Source organism: Neoarius graeffei, chromosome 8, assembly GCF_027579695.1.
Source record: "Neoarius graeffei isolate fNeoGra1 chromosome 8, fNeoGra1.pri, whole genome shotgun sequence".
Taxonomy (NCBI): domain Eukaryota; kingdom Metazoa; phylum Chordata; class Actinopteri; order Siluriformes; family Ariidae; genus Neoarius; species Neoarius graeffei.
In genome coordinates, this window is record NC_083576.1 from 76,273,005 (window position 1) to 76,297,207 (window position 24,203).

Consider the following 24,203-nt stretch of genomic DNA (forward strand, 5'->3'; position numbering starts at 1 on the left):
TGACTTCGGGTCGGAATCAAACCCATGTCCCCGGATTTATGGTATGATGCCTTAGCCATCTGAGCCATGACACCCCGGGCTAAGCTTCTTTTAGCATAACAATATCAGCAGCTTTGACGTCATCACAGCGCGACACCGGTAACCAAGGCTAGCGTCGTCGCTATGGGGTACAGAAGTGAAATATTCATCAGAAATGTCAAAATGTATGATATATTTTTATACGTTTTTATTATTAGTTAATATTTAAAATTCATATCGCTAATTTAGTTTAAATAAAAAGAAGAACGGTCTTTTTTTTTTTTTTTTCAAAATTATTATTATCGCGGCTCCGAAACCGACTAGCGTGCTAATGTTAGCAAAGTTGACGTCATTTTATCGCGACGCCGAATCAGTCGGATCACCGGACGCGAACGACGGTGAGTTGATTCCTGCATCTGGTGAACATTTTAAAATAGGAGTAAGTATTACTGCATTTTTAAAACTAAACGGATTTGTAGACATCTTTGTAATATTTAAAGGAATACATATTTTTAATTTGTTTCCTGATATTGCGTCATATATTGCGTCAACGCAAGGTTATCTGAATGCAGAGCATCAAGTTGAATCACTTTCAATAGTTTAACCTTCCTCTAGTGTTCGGGTCGGCACCGACACGTTTTTAGGTTTAGCATGCATAAAAGTACTACATACATTTGTTTATTGCATCAAGACTTTTTGACTTTGTCAGGAACGTCTCATCTCATTATCTCTAGCCGCTTTATCCTGTTCTACAGGGTCGCAGGCAAGCTGGAGCCTATCCCAGCTGACTACGGGCGAAAGGCGGGGTACACCCTGGACAAGTCGCCAGGTCATCACAGGGCTGACACATAGACACAGACAAACATTCACACTCACGGTCAATTTAGAGTCACCAGTTAACCTAACCTGCATGTCTTTGGACTGTGGGGGAAACCGGAGCACCCGGAGGAAACCCACGCGGACACGGGGAGAACATGCAAACTCCACACAGAAAGGCCCTCACCGGCCACGGGGCTCGAACCCAGGACCTTCTTGCTGTGAGGCGACAGCGCTAACCACTACACCACCGTGCCGCCCTTATTAAAAATCATAGTAAATAATTAGGCTTTGTTTCTTTTATTTATGTATGATCTTTTTTTTTTTTGTCTTTGTTGTTTCTTATTATATTGCCTATTACAGTGAGTTACTGTTTACCCAAGTGTAGTTTTTAATGATTTTTTTTTCTAGAGCCCTACTGAAAATCATTGTATGATGTAGGTGTTCTTCTGAATAAAAATTATTTTTATATATCTAAATAAAGTAATGCACAGAGAGGCCCTCGCCGGCCCCGGGGCTCGAACCCAGGACCTTCTTGCTGTGAGGCGACAGCGCTAACCACTACACCACTGTGCTGCCCCGTCAGGAACTTTTATAATTTATAAAATGCTCTGGTGAAAATTGTGACCTTTGTGTTGTTAGGGTCAATTTCGACCCAGTTAAAATATAAGATTATAAAACAATAATAATAAATGCCAAAACTGAAATCATAAACACACAATCAGCCAACAGCCAGCTCTTCCTCCAACCACTTTAGCTTCAGTCAGGGGCTTTTCTCTTTGCCTGTTTGACAGAACAAACAAAGACAGGCATGTAAGTTGATTGAGTTTAGAGTTGGTGACTTGCAGAGTACACATCTCCAATTTACAGCATGCAGCAATGAGAAGAGGACTGAATGTAAGCCAAGCTCTGGATCATATCTTTGCTGATAATGAGGCAGAGGACACAGAGCAGTATAGCGATGGAGATGAGCAGGTCTCTGAGGAGGAAGATGATGTGGCGTATCGACCGGAAGACACAAACACATCTGATCAGTCTGATGAGGAGGTCACCGGTGCTGAAGCTGCTCCTGCTGAAACATTCAGATCCAAAAGTGGCAACATCTGTTGGAGCTCAGTACCTCCTGACGTACATGGCAGGACAGCTGCTGCAAATGTCATCAAAATGACCCCTGGGATCACAAGGTTTGCTGTGACGAGAGTAACACTACGTTCACACTGCAGGCTGAAGTGACTCAAATCCGATTTTTTCGCCCATATGTGACCTGTATCCAATCTTTTATTGACAATATGAACGACACAGATCCGATTTTTTTCAAATCCGACCCAGGCCGTTTGGATATGTTGTCCTAATTCCGATTCCTATCGGATCTTTTCATATGCGACTTCAGTCTGAACCACCAGGTCGCATTCATCCGACTTACACGTCATCAACAAGCCACAAACGTCACTATTCTGCGCTGAAGTAGGCGGCGGGTCTCTCAAAAAAAGTTACAACAACATGGCGCATGACATCAATGCGACTCCGCACCCACACGTTCCTTTGAACGGAGGTTGCAGTCACTACCCAGCAGAACGCCTGAGCCAAAACCCTTGCCCTCTTCCTTCTCAACCTCCTCCTTAACATCAGGCTATTGTGCATGTTCTGGCTCCGTCGCAACAACAACTGCATCATCGCCAGGTACTCCATGCTGGCTACTGTCATACACAGGAAACTTTAGGTTACTTCCGTAAACACTGGCCATGCTCACTGTGTGTGACATCGTCGTATCCTGCAATGCGCATGCGGAACACTTTTAGGTCGCTTTTCGTTCATACTGAGGATCACATACAAGTCGCATATATTTGTTAATGTGAACGACCTCACAAAAAAATCGGATTTCACAAAAAAACCGGAATTGAGCATTAAGCCTTGCAGTGTGAACGTAGTGTAAGTGACATCAAGTCATGTTTTGATCTGTTTATGCCATTGTCACTAAAAAAAGTCATAATTGCTATGACAAACCTTGAAGGAAAAAACGTCCATGGCAACATGTGGAATGACATTGATGAGGAATGCCTGGATGCCTACATTGGTGTTCTTCTCCTTGCTGGAGTGTACAGATCCAGCAATGAGGCCACTGATGGTCTCTGGGACGCATCGACAGGCAGGAATATTCTCCGGGCAACAATGTCACTTCAGACCTTTCGAATGATATCAAGAGTCCTCAGATTTGACAACAGAGACACCAGAGCAAAATCTGACAAGCTTGCTCCCATCAGGGATGTCTGGGAGAGATGGGTGCAACTCCTTCCACTGATGTTCAACCCAGGGCCAGAGGTGACAATAGATGAACGTTTTCTCCCTTTCCGTGGAAAATGCCTGTTCCGGCAATACATGCCCAGTAAGCCAGGCAAATATGGCATAAAAATCTGGGCATGCCTGGATGCCTACGTTGGTGTTCTTCTCCTTGCTGGAGTGTACAGATCCAGCAATGAGGCCATTGATAGTCAGCAGAAAAAAAAAAAAAGACTTGTTTTTTGCCCTTTTCTTGAAGTAAATATATATGGGTCGAAATTGAAACACCATAGATGTTACTATAGTTGATAATATTAAAATTAAAATCTTCTTCTTTTTTTTTTTTTTGGAACATTTAAGAGATGTGATCTAATACCCCTCAGTAATAGTCAGGTAACAGAACAACCTTTTATTTGTTTACATTATTCTCTTGAGGTTCATTTGACAACTTTTTTATACTGAAAACGAGGGGTATGCTGTTAAAAGAAAGGCCCAGGGGACCACAACAAAAATATTAAAACCAATCTTTTCATGGATAAGGAAGCCTAACAAGGTAGCCAAGAGGTAAGAAACAAATTGGATGATACATAATTGTTTTTAGGGTATTTCATGGCTGGTTTAAGACACGGGTCAAAGCTGACCCGTTAACATAAGAGTAACAGAAAGCTAACACCAGAGGAAAGTTAAATAAATAAAATGTCATCCTCTTGATTAAATTAGAAGTAAATCTATGAAATCTGATATGTGAGACTGAATACTGGGCTTCTCAGTATAGATTACTCAAAAGTTTACACACTTATTAAAATAATAGGGTCAAGTGAAGAACAAATGGCAAAAAAAGAGGATATAAACTAGAAAGGGATTTAGTAGTGTGCACATGTTGTTGTGATTTGCTTCAAAATCTAATCATTGGTTCCTTGGCCCATGGCCCACTTTTCCTCCAAATTTCATCAAAATCCATTCACTACTTTTTGCGTTACGTTGAGAACAGACAAACAAATCCTGGATCTGTATACATTTCCGGATCCTGGATCCACATACGTATCTGGATTTGCATCAAAATCTAATAAGTTGTTCCTTGGCCCATGGTTCACCTTTCCACCAAATTTCATCAAAATCCGTTTGTTATTTTTTGAGGTACGTTGAGAAAAAAACAAATCAATCCTGGATCCACATACATGTCTGGATTTATATCAAAATCCAATCAGTTGTTCCTTTGCCCATGGCCCACCTTTCCATCAAATTTCATCAAAATCCGTTTGTTACTTTTTGAGTTACGTTGAGAACAAACAAACAAATCTTGGATCCATATACATATCTGGATTTGTATCAAAATCTAATCAGTTGTTCCTTGGCCCACCTTTCCACCAAATTTCATCAAAATCCGTTCATTACTTTTTGAATTACGTTGGGAAAAGTTGAGCAAACGGGCGAAAACATAACCTCCTTCAACAAAGATGTGGAGGTAACAAAAGATCATCCGTTCATTACTTTTAGAGTTGCTTTGGGAACAAACAAACAAATCCTGGATCCACATGCATATCTGGATTTGCATCAAAGTCCAATCAGTTGTTCCTTCACCCATGGCCCACTTTTCTACCAAATTTCATCAAAATCCATTTGTTACTTTTTGAGTTACGTTGGGAAAAGTCAAACAAACAGAGACGAAACCATAACCTCCTTCAACAAAGATGTGGCGGTAACAAAAGATAAGCTGTTTCTATAATATTTTCTTGACCCCTTCTTGGTTTCATACGATTGCAAAAGCCATGGGCTGCAAAGAACTTCCAAAGCATTTACGGGATCTCATTGTGGAAAGGTATCAATCAGGGGCGGGGTACAAAATAATTTCCAAAACGTTATGTACCATGGAACACCGTCAAGACCATCATCAACAAGTGGAGAAAATGTGACGTTACCAAGAACGGGATGTCCCTCCAAACTTGACAAAAGGACTAGAAGAACACATCAGTGAGACTGCCAAGAGATGAAACTCCTCAACATTAAAGGAGCTGCAGGAGTATCTGGTCCCTCCCTGCATGTGACAACAGTCTTGTGTATTCTTCGCACGTCTGGGCTATAGGTTAGGGTGGCAAGGCGGAATCTCTTTCTCAAGAAGGGAAAAACATCCAGGCATGTCTGTCATCCAAAAATATGTAGCAAAATGTTATGGTCTGATAGGACCAAGGTAGACTTTGGTGTATAATTCTAAAAGGTACATTTGGTGCAAAAACAAGACAGTTTACCACACAAAGAGCACCATACCCACAGTGAAGCATGGTGGTGGCAGCATCGTGTTATGGGGCTGTATCTTTCTTTTCTTCTGGGAGGGACCACAGTACTAGTCAAGATAGAGCAAATAGTGGATAGCAACTAGGTTGTCATAAGTGTTCTCTTTTAGTTTTTTCCTAAAATGTTTGTTTGATTTCACTTGAATTTTGGTGTTGGTTGTATCACGTTAAAGGTGGACAAAGATCTGATAAGATATGTCCTTGTTTTATGTTTTCCATCACGAAAACCTGCAATTTGAATAGGTGTGTGTGTGTGTGTCTCGACTTTTTATATCTAGTGTACATTAAAACTGTCTTTTTACTATAATTTGACCTGATCTTTATTTATTGAAAGAGTACGAAATATAAACACTACACAAAACGCAGTGTCTCTGTTAAGCTGAGTGTATGACTCATGAAAACCCCGAAGTCATTTTTCTGTTGAGTTTCTGCTGAGTCAGTGTGTGCTGTGCTACACTGTGTTGTATTAGTCACAAATATAATAACTGGTTTTGTTGGCAGGTGGTCATGGCAGATCTCGGACTGAAACAGGGAGATAAAGTGTTGGTGTTATGGACCCACCCGTCTTCTCCGACAGCTTTGGTGGCGTTTGCTGAGGGTGTCGGCGCTGTGGTTGGGGGCCAGAACCAGGTGTCCCTTGAGAACATGGAAAGACTCCAGATTTGTGAGCTACTACACAACACATCTGGAAATTTTTTGTTTGTAGTATCTGGATATACGTACTATGGTGGATCCATATGACTTCTAAATGCAGCATTATTGGAGGGATTACGTTATATTAAGCTGAGTTTATGTCATGTTTTCACTGAACGTGTGCGTGTCTGGGACCCTTTGATGGACCGGCATCCCATCCAGAGTGATGGGATGCATGTGCCGGATGAATGAATTCAGTTGATTTCAGATCTAAAGAGTTGGTCTGAGTCAGTGGGACGCAACCTGGATGATATGAGAAAAATATCATGTCCCAATATGTTAAGATGTGTCAACAAGAGCAGATGAGAAATTGATCTGCGTGAAAGAGGGAATATGTAAAGCATGCCTTGTAAATAATAAATATACCCTGCCCTCCACAATTATTGGCACCACTTGTAAAGGTTAGTAAAAAGAGTTTGAAAAAAAATCCACCTTTTGGTGAAGTCGCTTCATCTCACACTGAAAAAATGAGAAAAATCCAACCTTTAATTGAAACAAATTTATTCAGAGGAAAAACAAATCCCTCATCAAGAAAATCATTTTCACAAAAACACGTGCCGTACACTATTATTGGCACCCCTGGGAATGATAGTGAACACAATGTACCTGAAGCATGTTTCCAGTTTAAATTGAACATATTTGAGTTGATTGGTGTGTAGGAACTTTCAAGCTGTAATCCATGACTTCCTGATTAACTGGGGGACAAATATGAGGTGAGACAGAGGCCAAATTCCCTCAACATCAACATAGGAAAGATAAGAAAACACAAACCAAATGAGAGAGAAGTGTGTTGACTTTTCATAAATCAGGGAATGGTGATAAAAATAGCTACTCGCCTGAAAATGTCCATTTCTACTGTTAGGGCAATTTAAAAAAAAAAAAAAGACATCAACTGGGGGCGGCACGGTGGTGTAGTGGTTAGCGCTGTCGCCTCACAGCAAGAAGGTCCGGGTTCGAGCCCCGTGGCCGGCGAGGGCCTTTCTGTGTGGAGTTTGCATGTTCTCGCCGTGTCCGCGTGGGTTTCCTCCGGGTGCTCTGGTTTCCCCCACAGTCCAAAGACATGCAGGTTAGGTTAACTGGTGACTCTAAATTGACCGTAGGTGTGAGTGTGAATGGTTGTCTGTGTCGGCCCTGTGATGACCTGGCGACTTGTCCAGGGTGTACCCCGCCTTTCACCCGTAGTCAGCTGGGATAGGCTCCAGCTTGCCTGCGACCCTGTAGAACAGGATAAAGCGGCTAGAGATAATGAGATGAGACACCAACTGGAACTGTTACAAACTCACCTGGAAGAGGAGCCAAGTTTATTTTGCCCCCACGTACAGTGAGGAGGAGGGTAAGAGAGGCAAAAAAATCCCCAAGGATGACTGTTGGTGAAATTACAAGAAAAAGTAAAATCTTGGGGTTTCCAAGTCTCCAAAACCACCATCAGACTCCACCTCCATGCCAACAGGTTATTTGGAAGATATGACAGAGAAAAAAAAAAGCCTTTTCTGTCAGTTAAACACAAACGTAAGCGCCTGGAGTTTGTGAAACGCTACTACAACTTAGACTGGAACCATGTTCTTTGGTCTAATCTAAGAGAAATTTGGAAATATACACTCGCAGTGGGTTTGGTGTGAAAAGAAGGATGGCTGTAATGAAAAGAACCCGATCCCTACTGTAAAATATGGTGGTGGTTCTGTGATGTTTTGCGGCTGTTTTTCCTCCAAAAGCCCTGGAAACCTTGTTAGGTTCCATGGCATCATGGACTCCATGAAATACCAGGACATTTTAAATCAAAATCAAAAGCCAGGAAACTAAAATTGGGTCGTCATTGGATCTTCTAGCAGGACAATGATCCGATGTCCAAATCAACACTAAAATGGTTCACTGAGACACAGAATCAAGCTTCTGCCCTAGCCATCTCAGTCCCCTGACCTGAACCCCAGTGAAAACCTGTGCCTGAGCTGAAGAGGAGAGAGCACAAGAGAGGGCCTCGGACCCTGGATGATCTGGACAGATCGTGTAAAGAGGAACGGTCTCCGATGCCCTGCTCTGTATCTCCAACCTTATCAAATGTTACAGGAGAGACTCGGTGCTGTTTTACTCTCAAAGCGAGGGTGTACAAAGTATTAAATACAGGGTGACAATAACAGTGGCAGTGTGTTTTTGTTGAAAATAATTTTCTGATATGGGATTTTTTTTTCCCCTGAATAAATTAATTTCAAATAAAAGGTTGGACTTTTTTTCCTCTTTTTTTTTTCTTTCTTTTTCCTCAGTGTGACTTGACTTGATTTCACCAAAAGGTGGATTTTTTTTCCTAACCCTTTTTTTACTAATGTTTACAAGGGGTGCCAATAATTGTGGAGGCCACTGTAAATGTACGTATGTGTATTTTTACTCTCGTCGGTTCTGGAGTTTTCGGATGTCCTGGAGGTTAGGATATAGATTTCCTAACAAACTGCCAGTAAAACAGCCGTGTTTTGAAACGCCTCCGAATTGAGTTCAGTGATAATTTTGTAAACGTTACATAAAAATTATCACTGAACGAAGGGAAAAGAAATGCCATTGAAGTTTTAACGGAATTGTCTCGTCTCATCTCATCTCCTCTACCCACTTTATCCTGTTCTACAGGGTCGCAGGCAAGCTGGAGCCTATCCCAGCTGACTACGGGCGAAAGGCGGGGTACACCCTGGACAAGTCGCCAGGTCATCACAGGGTAGAGGTCTGCGCGGGACAGAATTTTCAGTCCCACTCCCGCAAAGAATTATGATTTTCAGTCCCACTCCCACCCGCGCCTGCCATATTTTGTCCCGCTCCCGCCCGCAAATCCTGCATGATGCAGACGTTCACGTTATTTCTCACGAAAGTTCTTGTCATTGGCTTGGGGAATTAAACATGCTGAGCTTAGCTGAGCTCTCCACTGACCGATCCTTCACCTAGCGCACGTAGCGAGGGTGCGCGTTGCCAGGCAGCATGCGCAGCTGAGGCTTTACAGAGATACCCACCACACCTACCAAAATCTACAGTGCATATTAAGAATATTGCACATAGCTTATATGTCACTCCTCACATTTACATTCTAGGAAATACAAGTAGGCCTCTAAGAAATTAATATAATTTAAAGACACAGCGTGATGAATTCTTATTCAGCGTATTGGAGATCTCAAACACGGAAGAGCGGAAAGGAATCGGAAACGTACGCGAGATTAGACCACATCCGCAAATTTAGGCATCTTAAAATCTCATCTCATTATCTCTAGCCGCTTTATCCTTCTACAGGGTCGCAGGCAAGCTGGAGCCTATCCCAGCTGACTACGGGTGAGAGGCGGGGTACACCCTGGACAAGTCGCCAGGTTATCACAGGGCTGGCATCTTAAAATGTTTTTATTAATGCCAAATAAAATATCCAGCACAAATTATATATGATAAAATTTATAAATTAATTTATGTCTATTTTAAGCACGTTTTTAGTTAGCGGGACTGCAGCTTATCACCTCTCCCGCCCGCTCCCGCATTGTGCACTCCCCCTCCCGCCCGCGCCCGCAATGAGCTTTCAAAATTTGTCCTGCGCCGCACTGCTTTGCGTCGGGTCCTGCGGGACTCCCGGGCTCTATCACAGGGCTGACACATAGACACAGACAACCATTCACACCTACGGTCAATTTAGAGTCACCAGTTAACCTAACCTGCATGTCTTTGGACTGTGGGGGAAACCGGAGCACCCGGAGGAAACCCACGCGGACACGGGGAGAACATGCAAACTCCACACAGAAAGGCCCTCGCCGGCCACGGGGCTCGAACCCGGACCTTTTTGCTGTGAGGCGACAGCGCTAACCACTACACCACCGTGCCGTCCTTAACGGAATTGTACGAGTTTAAATTCAGCACGTGAGATCAGCTGTGTCCAATCAGTGTGGTTTTGTTTTTTTAATAAACAAAACTTTTTATACTTGATATTTCAGAAAAGTGATTTTTCAGGATATCTGATTTTATATCCCAGAACGTGAAGGTTAAACGCCTTTTCTTTCCGTTCCAGCCTCTCACTCGGCTTCAAGTTACGACTGGGTTCTGTCCCAACTGCTTCCTGACACCGCTTCAGTCCACAGCTCTGAGATTCTGGCAGAGATGGCCCGGGTCCTGAAACCTGATGGGAAGCTGATTCTGGAGGAGCCAGTATCAGGTTAGATTCCGTTTCCGTTTAATTACAGAACAGATTGCGTATCTCATTGTTTCAGGGCTATTTTTAAACACGCCATTGTTAACTTTCCCTCGCCATTTCCCTTTGGGAAGATTTTCTTGTTCCATTAGTTTCTATATGGTTATATCCACTCACTGGCCACTTTATTAGGAACACCCATCCACCTGCTGTTTGATGCAGTTATCTAATCAACCAATCCTGTGACGGCAGCACAATGCATCAAATCATATACAGGCACATGGTCTATTTAACTGCTCAGGTAATAGAGTTGACAAGTAAAGAGGATGAACGAATAAACTTTTGTATCTGTAGGTTCTGAGGAGGTGACTGGAGTTAGAACAACTGCAAAGCTCATATCGGCCCTCAAACTGTCCGGCCTGGTGTCCGTCACGGAGGTGAGAACTTTGTGCACCAGAATCTCTTAATACGGACTAAATTTCTCTTCATTCCTCCTCATGTTAAATACAAAATTGATTTTAAAGGTAGACCGCCTTTCAGATTTTTCAAGTTTAGGTCATAAAAAGAATTTTCCCCAACACCCAGTTATTTTTGTTTAGTGGAGCGAAAGCTACTGAATTCGAATCACAGACTTCCGATTTTAATCCTTTTTTTAATAGAACAATTAATGAATTTAAGGCCACATGGCCCTAAATTCTCCCCTATTTTTTCCTGCTTCACCATGACCCAATACAAGATACTACGTCATGCATGACATGGTGGGCTTTCCCCGTTCACGCAAGGCATTGTGGGATACAAATTTGAAACAGGAGAGAAAAATGGAGGACGTGAGTATGCGAACGAAACGTGAAAGACGGACTACGGTCACGGAAAGAAAGCGAGAAGAAAAGACGTTATGTTATATACGAAGGAAAGGAAATGCAGGACCAAACTAATAAATACCGGCGCTCAGCGAGCACCTCGGTGTGATCAGCTGTTCGTTTATTATTTATTTTATTTTTAAATTTTTTTTTGCTAAAAGTTGCTGAGACTTGTTTTTGATTGAAGACTTATTATAATTAATATTACGGGGACGAGAAAATTAAACAAAAGAGCACATTTTCAAGATTGACATGTCTTTTTATTAGTGTAGCGGCCACTTTTACAGGCGTGTCGGCAATATTCTGGGCGAAGCAGTAAGGAAACATTGCGTATCGGTCCGATACGCTGAAAAGGCCGAGTTAGAACCCTGCACCAGCTCTGATGATAGTCCTGGCTGCTATTCAAATCTCAGGTTTATGTTAATTTCTGTTAATCTTTCTAATATATGAACATTGCTGTAGTAACGGCGTACACAGAGACTGGTATTGCGGACGCTATGTAGTTTGTTTTTTTTTTTTGAATGCGTCTCTAGTGTCAGTCAAAGTAAAACTTCTTCTAGATGGAGGTTTTGTGGTTTCTTGGAAACGTCTTATTAAATCTCAAGACGGAGAACTAGGAAGAGGTTACTGAAGGAATGGCTTCAGCTTATAGCTGCTATAATGCAAGTGATGAAAGGAACTAAGTGGTTTGTGGAATTTCTACAACTATAAATGGTTAAAAAAGCACAGCGTTTTACTCTGTATTAAATAAAAGATTAGATTCATTGGTAGATTGTGATATTCGGGGAATAAAACACCTCAGGACTTGCGATGATAGGAAAATGATCATGATGGTAGCAATAACTTAGTCTGGCTAACGCGACAAAGCTCTCCGAGCTATTAGTCTGGCCAAGATATTAAGCCCAACCGTTTCCCAGAGCCCGTGGTTGACCCGCCTCCCTGAAATGCCTCAGTTTGCTACTGGTCGAAGCCAGAAAAGGCTGTGACGAAGCTTAAACCAATCACATCACTCTTTCCTCTGACGTATGCGACGCGACGGGGCTAACTGGTAGATTAAACTCTTACCGAAGCCGGTCGGCAGCAAGGCGAAAACGTCCTTCCTTTCAATAAATACCTCCAGGGCTGCTCTTTGCTCCGTTTTCAATGAGAACTTCCCGCTGAATGCTTTCAATACAGCATCTACCGCTGTGTTAAAGGCTTGCCGCTGCTCCATGTTCGTGATGTGAATGAAGCGCTTCCGGCATAGATTCTGTAAACAATCTATGGCTTCCGGTCGCAGTTCTACTACGTCACTGCCTTGAACACGCCTCTACCCAGGGCCGTTGGAGATGCTCAAAGTTGATTGGTTCCCGATTTTTCGGGAGCTTGGAAGAGCTGTAGATAGCTTGCCTGGCCAGACTAAGCTCGCAACAGGCCCTCGTGTTGCGTCACGCTTAGGATGGGTGGGCCCAGGCTAGCAGTAACTCACACCTGCCAGTTTATTCCTTCCTTGTTGTACAAATGTAAAATTTATATAGATCCTGACCATATTCTACTGCATCATCGAAGAAGGTGAGGTCGACTCCCGTATTATAAATGACTTGACTAACTTGTGCTGTAGGTGAAGAGTGAAGCCCTGAGCCCTGAGGCGCTTAATCAGCTCCCAGACGTCCAGGGAAAACCTCTGTCTCGGGTGCGAATTACAGCGTCCAAACCCAACTTTGAGGTCGGATCATCATCTCAGCTCAAACTGTCCTTCGCCAAGAAAGCAGGTCAGTCTTTACCGACATTCACGTCTCCGTTACTGTGGCTCATCTGGCCTGCCATCAAAACAAACCCGACGACGACAGGACCACCTGCCATGGGAAATAGTTTACAACAGGAAAATCAACAAAGGACTCGCGTGACATAAAATAGTTCCACCATTGATTTAAAGTGCATATCACGGGTAAATTCAGGAGCAAGATCAATGTAATTCTCCTATTTTATATTAAACTTTGGTCAAATATCTGTCACATTTTGCATTTTGTGCAATGTTTTTACCTTGCGCAATACCAGAAAAATTCAGTTGAAATCAAGGCATTTGAGGCGAATTGGTCCGCCTCTGAAAAAACTTGGCCTTTGGATTTCCCGAGAAACATTGATTTTCGTGGCGTCGCGTGCGGGACGCCTCCTTCTGAATCCTACGTCAGCGCTAGTTTGTTTATGAGAAAACGACCTGGTGGTTTTCTGCAAATTTCTTCAACGTTATCACGCAATTATTAAAATGTATCGTACGGATGTATCGTAGGAGGGTGTAGCAACACCAATCATGATGGGATTAGTACTCATCGTTTCCCAAAAGACCGGACAATGAGAGAGAAATGGGAGCGCTTCGTGCGAGGCACCCGGAAGCTGAGGACCAAGCAGAGCCGAGAAAAAGACCAAGAAAATCGGCAGTTCACAAGTTGACCGTTGCCAGGGTAAGAAATAATTCTTTTTTTTAAAGATTTTTTTTGGGGCTTTTTTTCACCTTTATTGGATAGGACAGTGTAGAGACAGGACAGGAAATGAGTGGGAGAGAGAGAGACGGGGAGGGATCGGGAAATGACCTCGGGTCGGAATCGAACCCGGGTCCCCGGATTTATGGTATGGCGCCTTAGCCACGACGCCCCCAAGAAATAACTCTGACCTCTCATTACATTCTTCATCCAAAGGTGAAGTAACATTGCGCTCAGGTGACAATTCCATACTTCAATGCAAAATCGCTTGCTGCTAAACTTGGTCTACACAGGCTGTGCACTGAAACTGTGCAAAGCTCTCGCAGCCTGCTGGCAGATCCGCAGGTGACGTCACGAATCTGGCTCCAGACTCGCTTGGGATTTTTCCAGACGCATTTTTTTTTCTGCTGTAGACAGATGGCCTTGTACAAAATTACCCTTCTGGATGAGTGTGTAAAGGGACATACTTTCATATTAAAAAAACCACTAAATTGGTCCAGGATATGCACTTTAAGCAATGTATCTCGTGACGTCAAAAAAAAAAAAAGGATATGGTATGAGTCAGTCATGGTATATCCTGGATATATCATGAACTGATGTCACAATTTTGTGCTTTATGTTTGACTCGAGTCACAGCTGTGGCTCTGTGAGCATTTCCGTGTGTGTAGATCTACGCATCGTGATCGTGCCTAGCGAGGCAGGTGATGGCTTGGTACGATGCACATGCGCAGGTCGAAGGTCACCTCACCGTGAACAACAAGCATGGCTGCCTCCAGTGAGTTTATGCCAAGATTCAATCTGAACACTTTTAGTTTGGAATTTTTATGATGAGGGATATTAATCAAATATACGATGCACCGAGAGGCTCCAGGTGAAATTACGGATTCTCTGCGCCCCTCAGTCACCTCAGAGAATCCGTAATTTCACCCGGAGCCTCTCGGTGCATCGTATATTTGATTAATATCTTGCTACGTGATCAGTAATTCGAACCTTTCTCTCTCCTTCTTCTTCACATCGTAGTGACACAGTTTGCACCTTTCCTCCTGTTTCATCCGTGGATATATTCGACTCCATTTTTCAGAAATTTTAAACCAGTTTTGACAAATCATGAATGTCACAATCACGAACTTGGGACATACGCACTTGTGCAGGTTTTATTTTTATTTATTTCCAAAATACTATTTCAGCGAAGTATGAATAGTATTTTCTGAGGTACATCTATATTTGCTGGCGAAGCTTTATTCATCTTCTGGCGAGGGCGTCTTTGGCAGCCCGTAGACGTACTGAAAAACATTTTGAAACTTAGCCCACTGATTGGGAACTGATTCTTTTCACCAAGTTTCATATTTGCACCTCGAGTGCTCTAGCACCACCAACAGGTCAAATTTGGAGGCATGTAACTTTTGAAACGTGACCTCATCTCGTCTCGTTATCTCTAGCCGCTTTATCCTGTTCTACAGGGTCGCAGGCAAGCTGGATCCTATCCCAGCTGACTACGGGCGAAAGGCGGGGTACACCCTGGACAAGTCGCCAGGTCATCACAGGGCTGACACATAGACACAGACAACCATTCACACTCGCATTCACACCTACGGTCAATTTAGAGTCACCAGTTAACCTAACCTGCATGTCTTTGGACTGTGGGGGAAACCGGAGCACCCGGAGGAAACCCACGCGGACACGGGGAGAACATGCAAACTCCACACAGAAAGGCCCTCGCCGGCCACGGGGCTCGAACCCGGACCTTCCTGCTGTGAGGCGATAGCGCTAACCACTACACCACCGTGCCGCCCTTGAAGCGTGATGTCTGATTTAAAAAAAAATAAAGATATACCATCGGGTTCCTTGGCTCAAGCAGAGTTAAATGCACCCCATGACACCAATTTCCACCATTTTTGGTTTTATCAAAAGTCTTTTAAATTTTCACAGATTAGAAATGTTGTCTAATGTTCATGAAATTTGGCACAGATGATCTCCAGACCAAGCCTCACAAAAGTTATTTGTTGGCTTTTTTATTTGTAAAAAGTGTTCATCCGTTACAGCGAATCAAAATCATTGGCAAAGCCGGCAATGTCCATCCATTATCCATAACAACCGCTTATCCTGTTCTACAGGGTCGCAGGCAAGCTGGATCCTATCCCAGCTGACTACGGGCGAAAGGCGGGGTACACCCTGGACAAGTCGCCAGGTCATCACAGGGCTGACACATAGACACAGACAACCATTCACACTCACATTCACACCTACGCTCAATTTAGAGTCACCAGTTAGCCTAAACTGCATGTCTTTGGACTGTGGGGGAAACCGGAGCACCCGGAGGAAACCCACACAGATAAGCCATCGTCGGCCACTGGACTCAAACCCAGAACCTTCTTGCTGTGAGGCAACAGTGCTAACCACTACACCACCGTGCCGCCCAAGCCAGCAATGCATCAAAACCAAACTTTGTACAAGACTTCAGGATAAAATTTTGAGGAAGCACAAAACGTCTTGCCATTTAACCACTAGGGGGTGCTGCAATAAGCAAAAAGGTGTTTGAGATAATAACTGTTGATGTGTTTGCCTTTAAAAACAATAATTTGTGTCTGCTGATACCGTGGGAGTTCCTGAGGCCGAGACACGGCAAATTGAAGTCAACAATCGACTTTGAATTTGAATAATTGATCTGGCTGCCAGGCGGCACGGTGGTGTAGTAGTTAGCACCGTCGCCTCACAGCAAGAAGGTCCGGGTTCGAGCCCTGTGGCCGGCGAGGGCCTTTCTGTGTGGAGTTTGCATGTTCTCCCCGTGTCCGCGTGGGTTTCCTCCGGGTGCTCCGGTTTCCCCCACAGTCCAAAGACATGCAGGTTAGGTTAACTGGTGACTCTAAATTGAGCGTAGGTGTGAATGTGAGTGTGAATGGTTGTCTGTGTCTATGTGTCAGCCCTGTGATGACCTGGCGACTTGTCCAGGGTGTACCCCGCCTTTCGCCCGTAGTCAGCTGGGATAGGCTCCAGCTTGCCTGCGACCCTGTAGAAGGATAAAGCGGCTAGAGATAATGAGGTGAGATGAGATCTGGCTGCCATACTGGATTTTATCAAATGTTTTTAAAAATTTCCACAAGCAACAAACTTTGTCCAACCTTCACCAACTTTGGCACAGCGGATCTTCGGACACAGCCTCATGAAACTTTTCACTTTTTTTTTTTTTTAACTTCCAAAATCATTCGTCTGTTACAACCAAACGAAAGGGAAGTGAGCTCATATCTCAGCCAAAAAGTAACAGATAACAATGTTACTGTGCTACAGAGCTGAGTGTTAAATGTCATCTCTCGCTTCACAGAAAAGCCAGCGCTCGATCCAGGTGCTGCCAAACTGTGGACGCTTTCAGCGAATGACATGGATGACGATGATGTTGTAAGTATAGATTGTATTTTTGCCTGCTGGTTTTTTTTTCCCTCTTCATTCAGTGGAATTTTCTCGTTTGAATACAGTCCAGAAGAAGGGAAAAAAAAGATGAATGGGGTCACGTGACAGAAATGAGTCACACAGCTCACACATGTGTTAATGCTGATCACTGAATGAAAATTAAACCAGGACGTAGTAGCACATCTGGCCTGCCATCAAAACAACCATGACGACCAAAATATCAAACCGAACTGAAATGTGACAACGTGAGAGAGGACCAACCTCACGACTAATTGTTTACAACAGGAAAATCAACAAAGGGTTTCCTAAATTTTTGTTCCTCGAGCGAAGATCAACCCAAAACATCGATCAGAACTGAATTCGCATCATAAATAAGAGAGGAGATACAATTCTAGTCAGAAGAAAATGTGTTCAGTTGAACTAATGACTAATTTGTTCGCAAAAAATTGACACTACAACGACCGAGTTTTGTGCAGAAGGTCCAGTTCTGTTTTATTTGAAAATCAGAACTGAAATCCATTGAGAACTGAGAGAGGGAGGAGATATGATTTAACTGAAGGTAAACAAATTGTTTACAAGAAAATCAACAAATAAATAAGTTTTGTTCCTCAAAGGAAGATCGACCCAAAACATCAATCAGAACTGAAATCGGGTGAGAACTGCAAGAGGAGACACGATTCTAGTGAAAAGTCCGAAAACTCGTTAAGGCGACGTAATCAGCCGTTCGTTAGCAAAAATTTGACAATACAACAACCATGTGTTGTGCAGAAGGTCGAGTTCTTTCAAATAAAACGATCAGAACTGAAATCCATTGAGAACTGACGGAGGGAGGAGATATGATTTAACTGAAAATAAACAAAGGTGTAAACAAATTGTTTACAACAAGAAAACTTGGTTATTTGTTTGTTGATTTTCTTGTTGTAAACAATTTTACACCTTTGTTTATTTTCAGTTAAATCATATCTCCTTCCTCTGTCAGTTCTCAATGGATTTCAGTTCTGATTATTTTATTTGAAAGAACTCGACCTTCTGCACAACACATGGTTGTTGTATTGTCAAATTTTTGCTAAAGAACTGCTAATTAGGTCGCCTTAAGACAAGGTTCGAGGACTGAGTTAGATTTTAGTGACATTTTAGGGTAAAAAAATCAATTTGTGATATATGGACTGAAAATATATCAGTATAGGGTCAAATTTTCTCAGGAATCTGAAAATGACATTTATGCAAAATCTTTAATAGTCGATTGGGTCGATTGACTTCATCATTGAAGTCAATTGACTTTATTGAGGTCAATTGAGGTCATGACAATACTTGAAAAATTGGTAAAAACGGATGTGAAATTTTGTCGTAAAAAAACCTCACTCATTTCAGAAAAGATTTTAGACCAAAATAATGTAAACTGGTTGTAGTCCATATAAATGGGTATAATTGATTAAATTTTGGTAACTCTACATTCAAAATTGAATGAATGCAAGTTTTTTTTTTTTTTTACAACAGTGTGTATTTTTTTTCACGAACTGAAAATTGATAGGGGTAGGGTTAGTAAAAGTACTAATTTTACTTATCTGGTGTTAGAATTAACTTATGTATTGGGTACTGTCTTATTCCCAACAAAATTACAAAGAGATTGATGTATAATACATGCAGGTTTATCATTATATACTAAGTAACTTTAAAAACGCACAATGGAATTCAACACGATATCACTTTAGATCCATGCATATATTTGAAATTTGATATTGTATGTAATGCACACACATCTTGAAACATCGATAAAGGACATTTATTGTCAAACTCAAGAATTAATTCACAATAAAAAAAATTCCAAGTGACAGTTGGTCCATGTTCGGCCCGTCATGCTGGAGATTCTGGGTCTGTGTCGTCCAGGGGTCTCAGCAGCAGTGACTGAGGGTGTCAGGAATCTGTCACGGAGGTGAGCTAGCCTGATGTGCTGATCCTGAACTGGCGTCGTGACTCGAGGCTGACCAGGGCGTGGACGATCCCTGGTGCTCCCTGTCTGTCTGTAACGCTGACTCAAACGGGAAATGGTCGAATGATGAACACCGAAGTGCCGGGCGACCTCTGTCTGTGTACTTCCGGCACGCAACATCCCGATGGCCTGTTCACGTTGATTTTGGCTTAGGCGTCGCATCTTCAATAATGACAATTTTCCCATCATTTCCTCCGGGTATTTATAGGCAAGATTGTGTGTGTACAGTGTATGCAAAATTTGTTTGAAAATTAAAGCCTGTCCATGTCATTGACTACCCGAGTCATATTGTACGTTATTGAGTACAACTCCCTTAAATTCTGATTTGAGCACAGATTTGGAACTTATTCGGGCGGAACGAAGTTATTTTTCCATTGTGATATATTTCTTTTCTTCTTGAGATAAACTCAGCACGAATTCAGCAAGTTTTATCCATGTGCGTTTTTAAAGTTACTTAGTGTATAAACTCAACAGGAAGAATGAAAAGCCAAATCCTTACCCAGAAGCTCAAAATTCCTAAAAAATTGTCACATGACGTTCGTTGATGAAACTGGCTGGTATGACATCATTACTTGCTGCAGCCACTGAAACTGATACTTATTTAAAAGAACACAACATAAACTCTTATTCTAAGGTTAATAGATAGCAAGTTTATCACTATTTTGCAAACTGCAACAGGATTAATGTGGATGTTCAAAATATTTTGTCACCAAAAATAGGTCATTTTCGCCTACTTTTTAGTAAAAATCATGCAAAAAGTCAAGTAAGGGCTGATCATACAGCTTTTTAGGTGTTATATTCTGAAACTACAGCATTTTTTCTATAAGGAAAACACAACATTGCATATAGAGCCTTTATTTATTCAACAATATTTTTTTCACACCGATGTCACAAAAATCTAACTCAAAGTTTCAACCTTGTCTTAACGAGTTTGCGGACTTTTGGGTTGATCTTCCTTTGAGGAACAAAACTTATTTGTTTACCTTCAGTTAAATCGTATCTCCTCCCTCTCTGTTCTCAATGGATTTCAGTTCTGATTGGTTCATTTGAAAGAACTCGACCTTCTGCACAACACATGGTCGTTGTATTGTCAAATTTTTGCTAACGAACTGCTAATTAGGTCGCCTTAAAGAGTTTTCGGACTTTTCACTAGAATTGTATCTCCTCTCGCAGTTCTCATCCGATTTCAGTTTTGGTAGATCTTCCCTCAGGGAACAAAACTTGGTTATTTGTTTGTTGATTTTGTTCCCTGAGGGAAGATCTACCAAAACTGAAAATCGGATGAGAACTGCGAGAGGAGATACAATTCTAGTGAAAAGTCCGAAAACTCTTTAAGGCGACCTAATTAGCAGTTCGTTAGCAAAAATTTGACAATACAACGACCAAGTGTTGTGCAGAAGGTCGAGTTCTTTCAAAATGAACCAATCAGAACTGAAATCCATTGAGAACTGATGGAGGGAGGAGATACGATTTAACTGAAAGTAAACAAATTGTTTACAACAGGAAAATCGACAAACAAACGACCAAGATTTGTTCCTCAAGGGACGATCTACCAAAACATCGATCAGAACTGAAATCGGATGAGAAAATCAGAGAGGAGATACAATTCTAGTGCGAGGCCTGGAAAATTCATTAATTTGGCCTAATTAGTCACTCGTTAGCAAAAAATTAGACAAAACAAGTTTTGTGCAGAATGATGAGTTCTTTCAAACAAAACAAACAATCGGAACAAAAATCCGTGTAGAACTGACGGAGAAGATACGATTTCACTGGATTGTATTCAAGGATCCTGAGGTCCATCTTGACGTCTGCTTTCACAAACCCTTGCTCATCTCTTCATGTAGGACTTGGTGGACTCGGATGCACTCCTGGATGCCGAAGACCTGAAGAAGCCTGATCCGGCTTCGCTCAGAGCGTCGGCATGTGGAGAAACGGGAGCTAAGAAGAAAGCCTGCAAGAACTGGTGAGAAAGCTTGAAGAAGATTAGCATCTCTGTGTGTCTTGAAAACTCGAGCTTTCATTTAATGCACGGAAATGATTGTTTATGAACTTGGAAATTGGACATCGTCTGTAATTATCGTAATTGCTGATTGTGTGTGTGTGTGGTCGTGTCTCGGTGAAGCACGTGCGGCCTTGCGGAGGAACTGGAGCAGGAGACCAGAGCCGCTCAGAAAACCAGTCAGCCGAAATCTGCCTGTGGGAATGTAAGCGTTTTGAATTTTGCGTTTCAGTTCTGAGCGAGTCAAGTTTAATTGAGACTCCTTTCCCCTACCTCTTAATCCACTGCATTCGATTCATTATACATGGAGTAATTTTTCGTTTTGTCTCAGTGTTATTTAGGAGATGCTTTCCGCTGTGCCAGCTGTCCGTATCTCGGCATGCCAGCGTTTAAACCAGGAGAGAAGGTCGTCCTGGCGAACACACAGATCACAGATACCTAAAACACGCCGATTCCCCAAAGTGATGATTCAGTCCTTCAGTTATGGTCATGTGTGGTGGATTGAATAATCACCAGCAGTATCAGACCTGAGGCTCTCAAAACCAAATTTATTCACTCAAGTATAAATGCAATACATGTGTAATACCTAAACTATATATATTACAGCATATAAGCCTTAAGAAGTCGATCCACTGCTATTTAAACCGGACACTCCCCCCCCCCCCCCCCCCCCCCAGTTGAACTGATCAAACTCCAGGATGTCTTGACCATGTGTGTGTTTGTATAATATAGAATGGCATCTGAAACAACAATAAATGGATTTACACATTCCTACTGAACCAGTGTGTATTCTGCTTCTGCAATACCCACAATCCACTCTGTCGAAGATAGATGTGAAGCAGCCAGCGTGTGTGAGAGAAAAAAAGTCAAATCAGTGGATCAGTCATGTTCACTGAGAGCTTGATCCTGGAGGCGGAGTCAGAATCGATCCCAGGAACACACCGGCCCTGAACCAAATTCCGTCTGTGCTGTGCAGGACGCCAGAACATCCACACACTTTATTCACGCCTTTTGGCAATCCACGCACCAGCAGGTTTTCAGGAGATAAGAGAGAACCCGAAGGAACCACATAGACACTGGGATGATCATGTGAAACTCGACCCCAAGCTGAGGTTTGAACACTAGAACCTACTGTAGAGCTGTGAGCCAACAATGCTACCTCCTGCACTACAACAATTATTCTATCCACACTCACTGGATATGCGCAATCGCACGCTCTGATTGGCTACTCTGCAACTAGATCAGCTAATAGAGAAAAACAAAATGGCGGCGCACATCAAGTCCGATAAAGTATTTAAAAGAATCAGAAATGGCAAAAAGAACAGTTTTTCCCCTGCAATATCACCTGTTCACTCCAGCCCAGCTGGTGGCGGTAATGCAGCTTTAAGTTGGTTTGCTAACCGCCAAAAACCCCTAAAGCAAAACAAAAAAATGGCAGCGTATATCGCTGAACCAACTACTCAACATCCCCCCCCCAAAAAAAAAGGAAAAAAATATGGAATAAAAGTATTTGATGGGGGCGGCATAGTGGTGTAGTGGTTAGCGCTGTCGCCTCACAGCAAGAAGGTCCGGGTTTGAGCCCCGTGGCCGGCGAGGGCCTTTCTGTGTGGAGTTTGCATGTTCTCCCCGTGTCTGCGTGGGTTTCCTCCGGGTGCTCCGGTTTCCCCCACAGTCCAAAGACATGCAGGTTAGGTTAACTGGTGACTCTAAATTGAGCGTAGGTGTGAATGTGAATGGTTGTCTGTGTCTGTGTCAGCCCTGCGATGACCTGGTGACTTGTCCAGGGTGTACCCCGCCTTTCGCCCGTAGTCAGCTGGGATAGGCTCCAGCTTGCCTGCGACCCTGTAGAACAGGATAAAGCGGCTAGAGATGATGAGATGAGTATTTGATGGTAGAACATCTCATCTCATTATCTCTAGCCGCTTTATCCTGTTCAACAGGGTCGCAGGCAAGCTGGAGCCTATCCCAGCTGACTACGGGCGAAAGGCGGGGTACACCCTGGACAAGTCACCAGGTCATCACAGGGCTGACACATAGACACAGACAACCATTCACACTCACATTCACACCTACGCTCAATTTAGAGTCACCAGTTAACCTAACCTGCATGTCTTTGGACTGTGGGGGAAACCGGAGCACCCGGAGGAAACCCACGCGGACACGGGGAGAACATGCAAACTCCGCACAGAAAGGCCCTCGCCGGCCACGGGGCTCGAACCCAGACCTTCTTGCTGTGAGGCGACAGCGCTAACCACTACACCACCGTGCCGCCTGTATAAAGTTTTTCTTTATCGAATTTGAAAATTAAAAAAAAAAAAATTTTGTTTCTCAAAATCCAGTGAATGTGGATGGAATAAAAGAGTTATTCCACTCAATCTGGTCGTACGTGGATTATAGCGACGTGCCTCGCCGGCTATCCGCTCATGTACGACTCGATTTCGTGGAATAAATGTTCATGCTCAAATTTCAGATTTGACCCAAATTCAGATGTACTGCAACCCAAAGTGAATCCCAGTGTGTTTACTGTGTTAAAAGTCTAAACACAAAAATAAGGAAATTCATGAGCAGATAAACTTTTCACTACTTAATGTAGAAGAACTTTATTCATCACACGCTTGTGAAATTCCTCTCTGCATTTAACCCATCTGAAGCAGTGAACACACATGCCCAGGGAGCAGTTGGGAGTTAGGTGCCTCGCTCAAGGGCACCTCAGCCCAAGGCCGTCCCATATTAACCTAATCACATGTCTTTGAACTGCGGGGGAAACTGGAGCACCCGGAGGAAACCCATGCAAACTCCACGCAGAAAGGCCCTCGCCGGCCGCTGGGCTCGAACCCAGAACCTTCTTGCTGTGAGGCGATCGTGCTAACCACTACACCACCGTGCCACCCAAGCTACCGTATGTGAACGTGTAGAAATCATATGCGTCTGAACAGAATCAGTTCAAATGACTAAGCTAATTTAGGTGTAGCTACTTGATGTCTGATATTTGCTTCTTTGGTTTTGTACTAGAGCTGTGACACTAATGGAAGTCAAGCTTACCCAAAATTGTATTGGTAAATACAGGCACAAAAAGGTTACGTACTGAATTTAAAGTGACATCGTTAAGCTACACCGCCTTGTTAAACAAACAAATTTGTAAATGTTCTGTATTTACAAATATATGTACACTATCAGTCAAAAGTTTAGACACCAATTCAATGTTTTTTCTTTATTTTTTTATTCATTAAGAGTCACTTCATGTAATGATGGATGTC

General features: G+C 42.8%; 1 protein-coding gene across 2 annotated transcripts; it reads left to right on the forward strand.

The window, feature by feature from the left end:
- Positions 1–330: 330 nt before the first annotated feature.
- Positions 331–21,717, forward strand: ciapin1 (cytokine induced apoptosis inhibitor 1). 2 transcript variants are annotated; one of them, XM_060928264.1, is made up of 9 exons: positions 331–416; positions 5,904–6,066; positions 10,114–10,257; positions 10,588–10,670; positions 12,694–12,844; positions 16,872–16,945; positions 20,792–20,910; positions 21,070–21,151; positions 21,278–21,717. In XM_060928264.1, exons 2-9 carry the CDS (start codon positions 5,910–5,912, stop codon positions 21,386–21,388), a joined length of 921 nt encoding a protein of 306 aa, XP_060784247.1. In that variant the 5' UTR covers positions 331–416; positions 5,904–5,909; the 3' UTR covers positions 21,389–21,717. The 2 variants fall into 2 exon arrangements, with proteins under 2 accessions (XP_060784247.1, XP_060784246.1); XM_060928263.1 differs by having other exon boundaries at positions 335–457.
- The last annotated feature ends 2,486 nt before the right edge of the window (positions 21,718–24,203 follow it).

What these genes read in the sequence shown, in the direction of transcription:
- ciapin1 (XM_060928263.1), top strand. Translation starts at nt 350, where the DNA reads ATGTTAGCAAAGTTGACGTCATTTTATCGCGACGCCGAATCAGTCGGA. An exon ending in GTGAACATTTTAAAATAGGA is followed by an intron (nt 458 to 5,903) that starts GTAAGTATTACT and finishes TTTTGTTGGCAG; the next exon opens with GTGGTCATGGCAGATCTCGG. An exon ending in GCCTGGTGTCCGTCACGGAG is followed by an intron (nt 10,671 to 12,693) that starts GTGAGAACTTTG and finishes CTTGTGCTGTAG; the next exon opens with GTGAAGAGTGAAGCCCTGAG.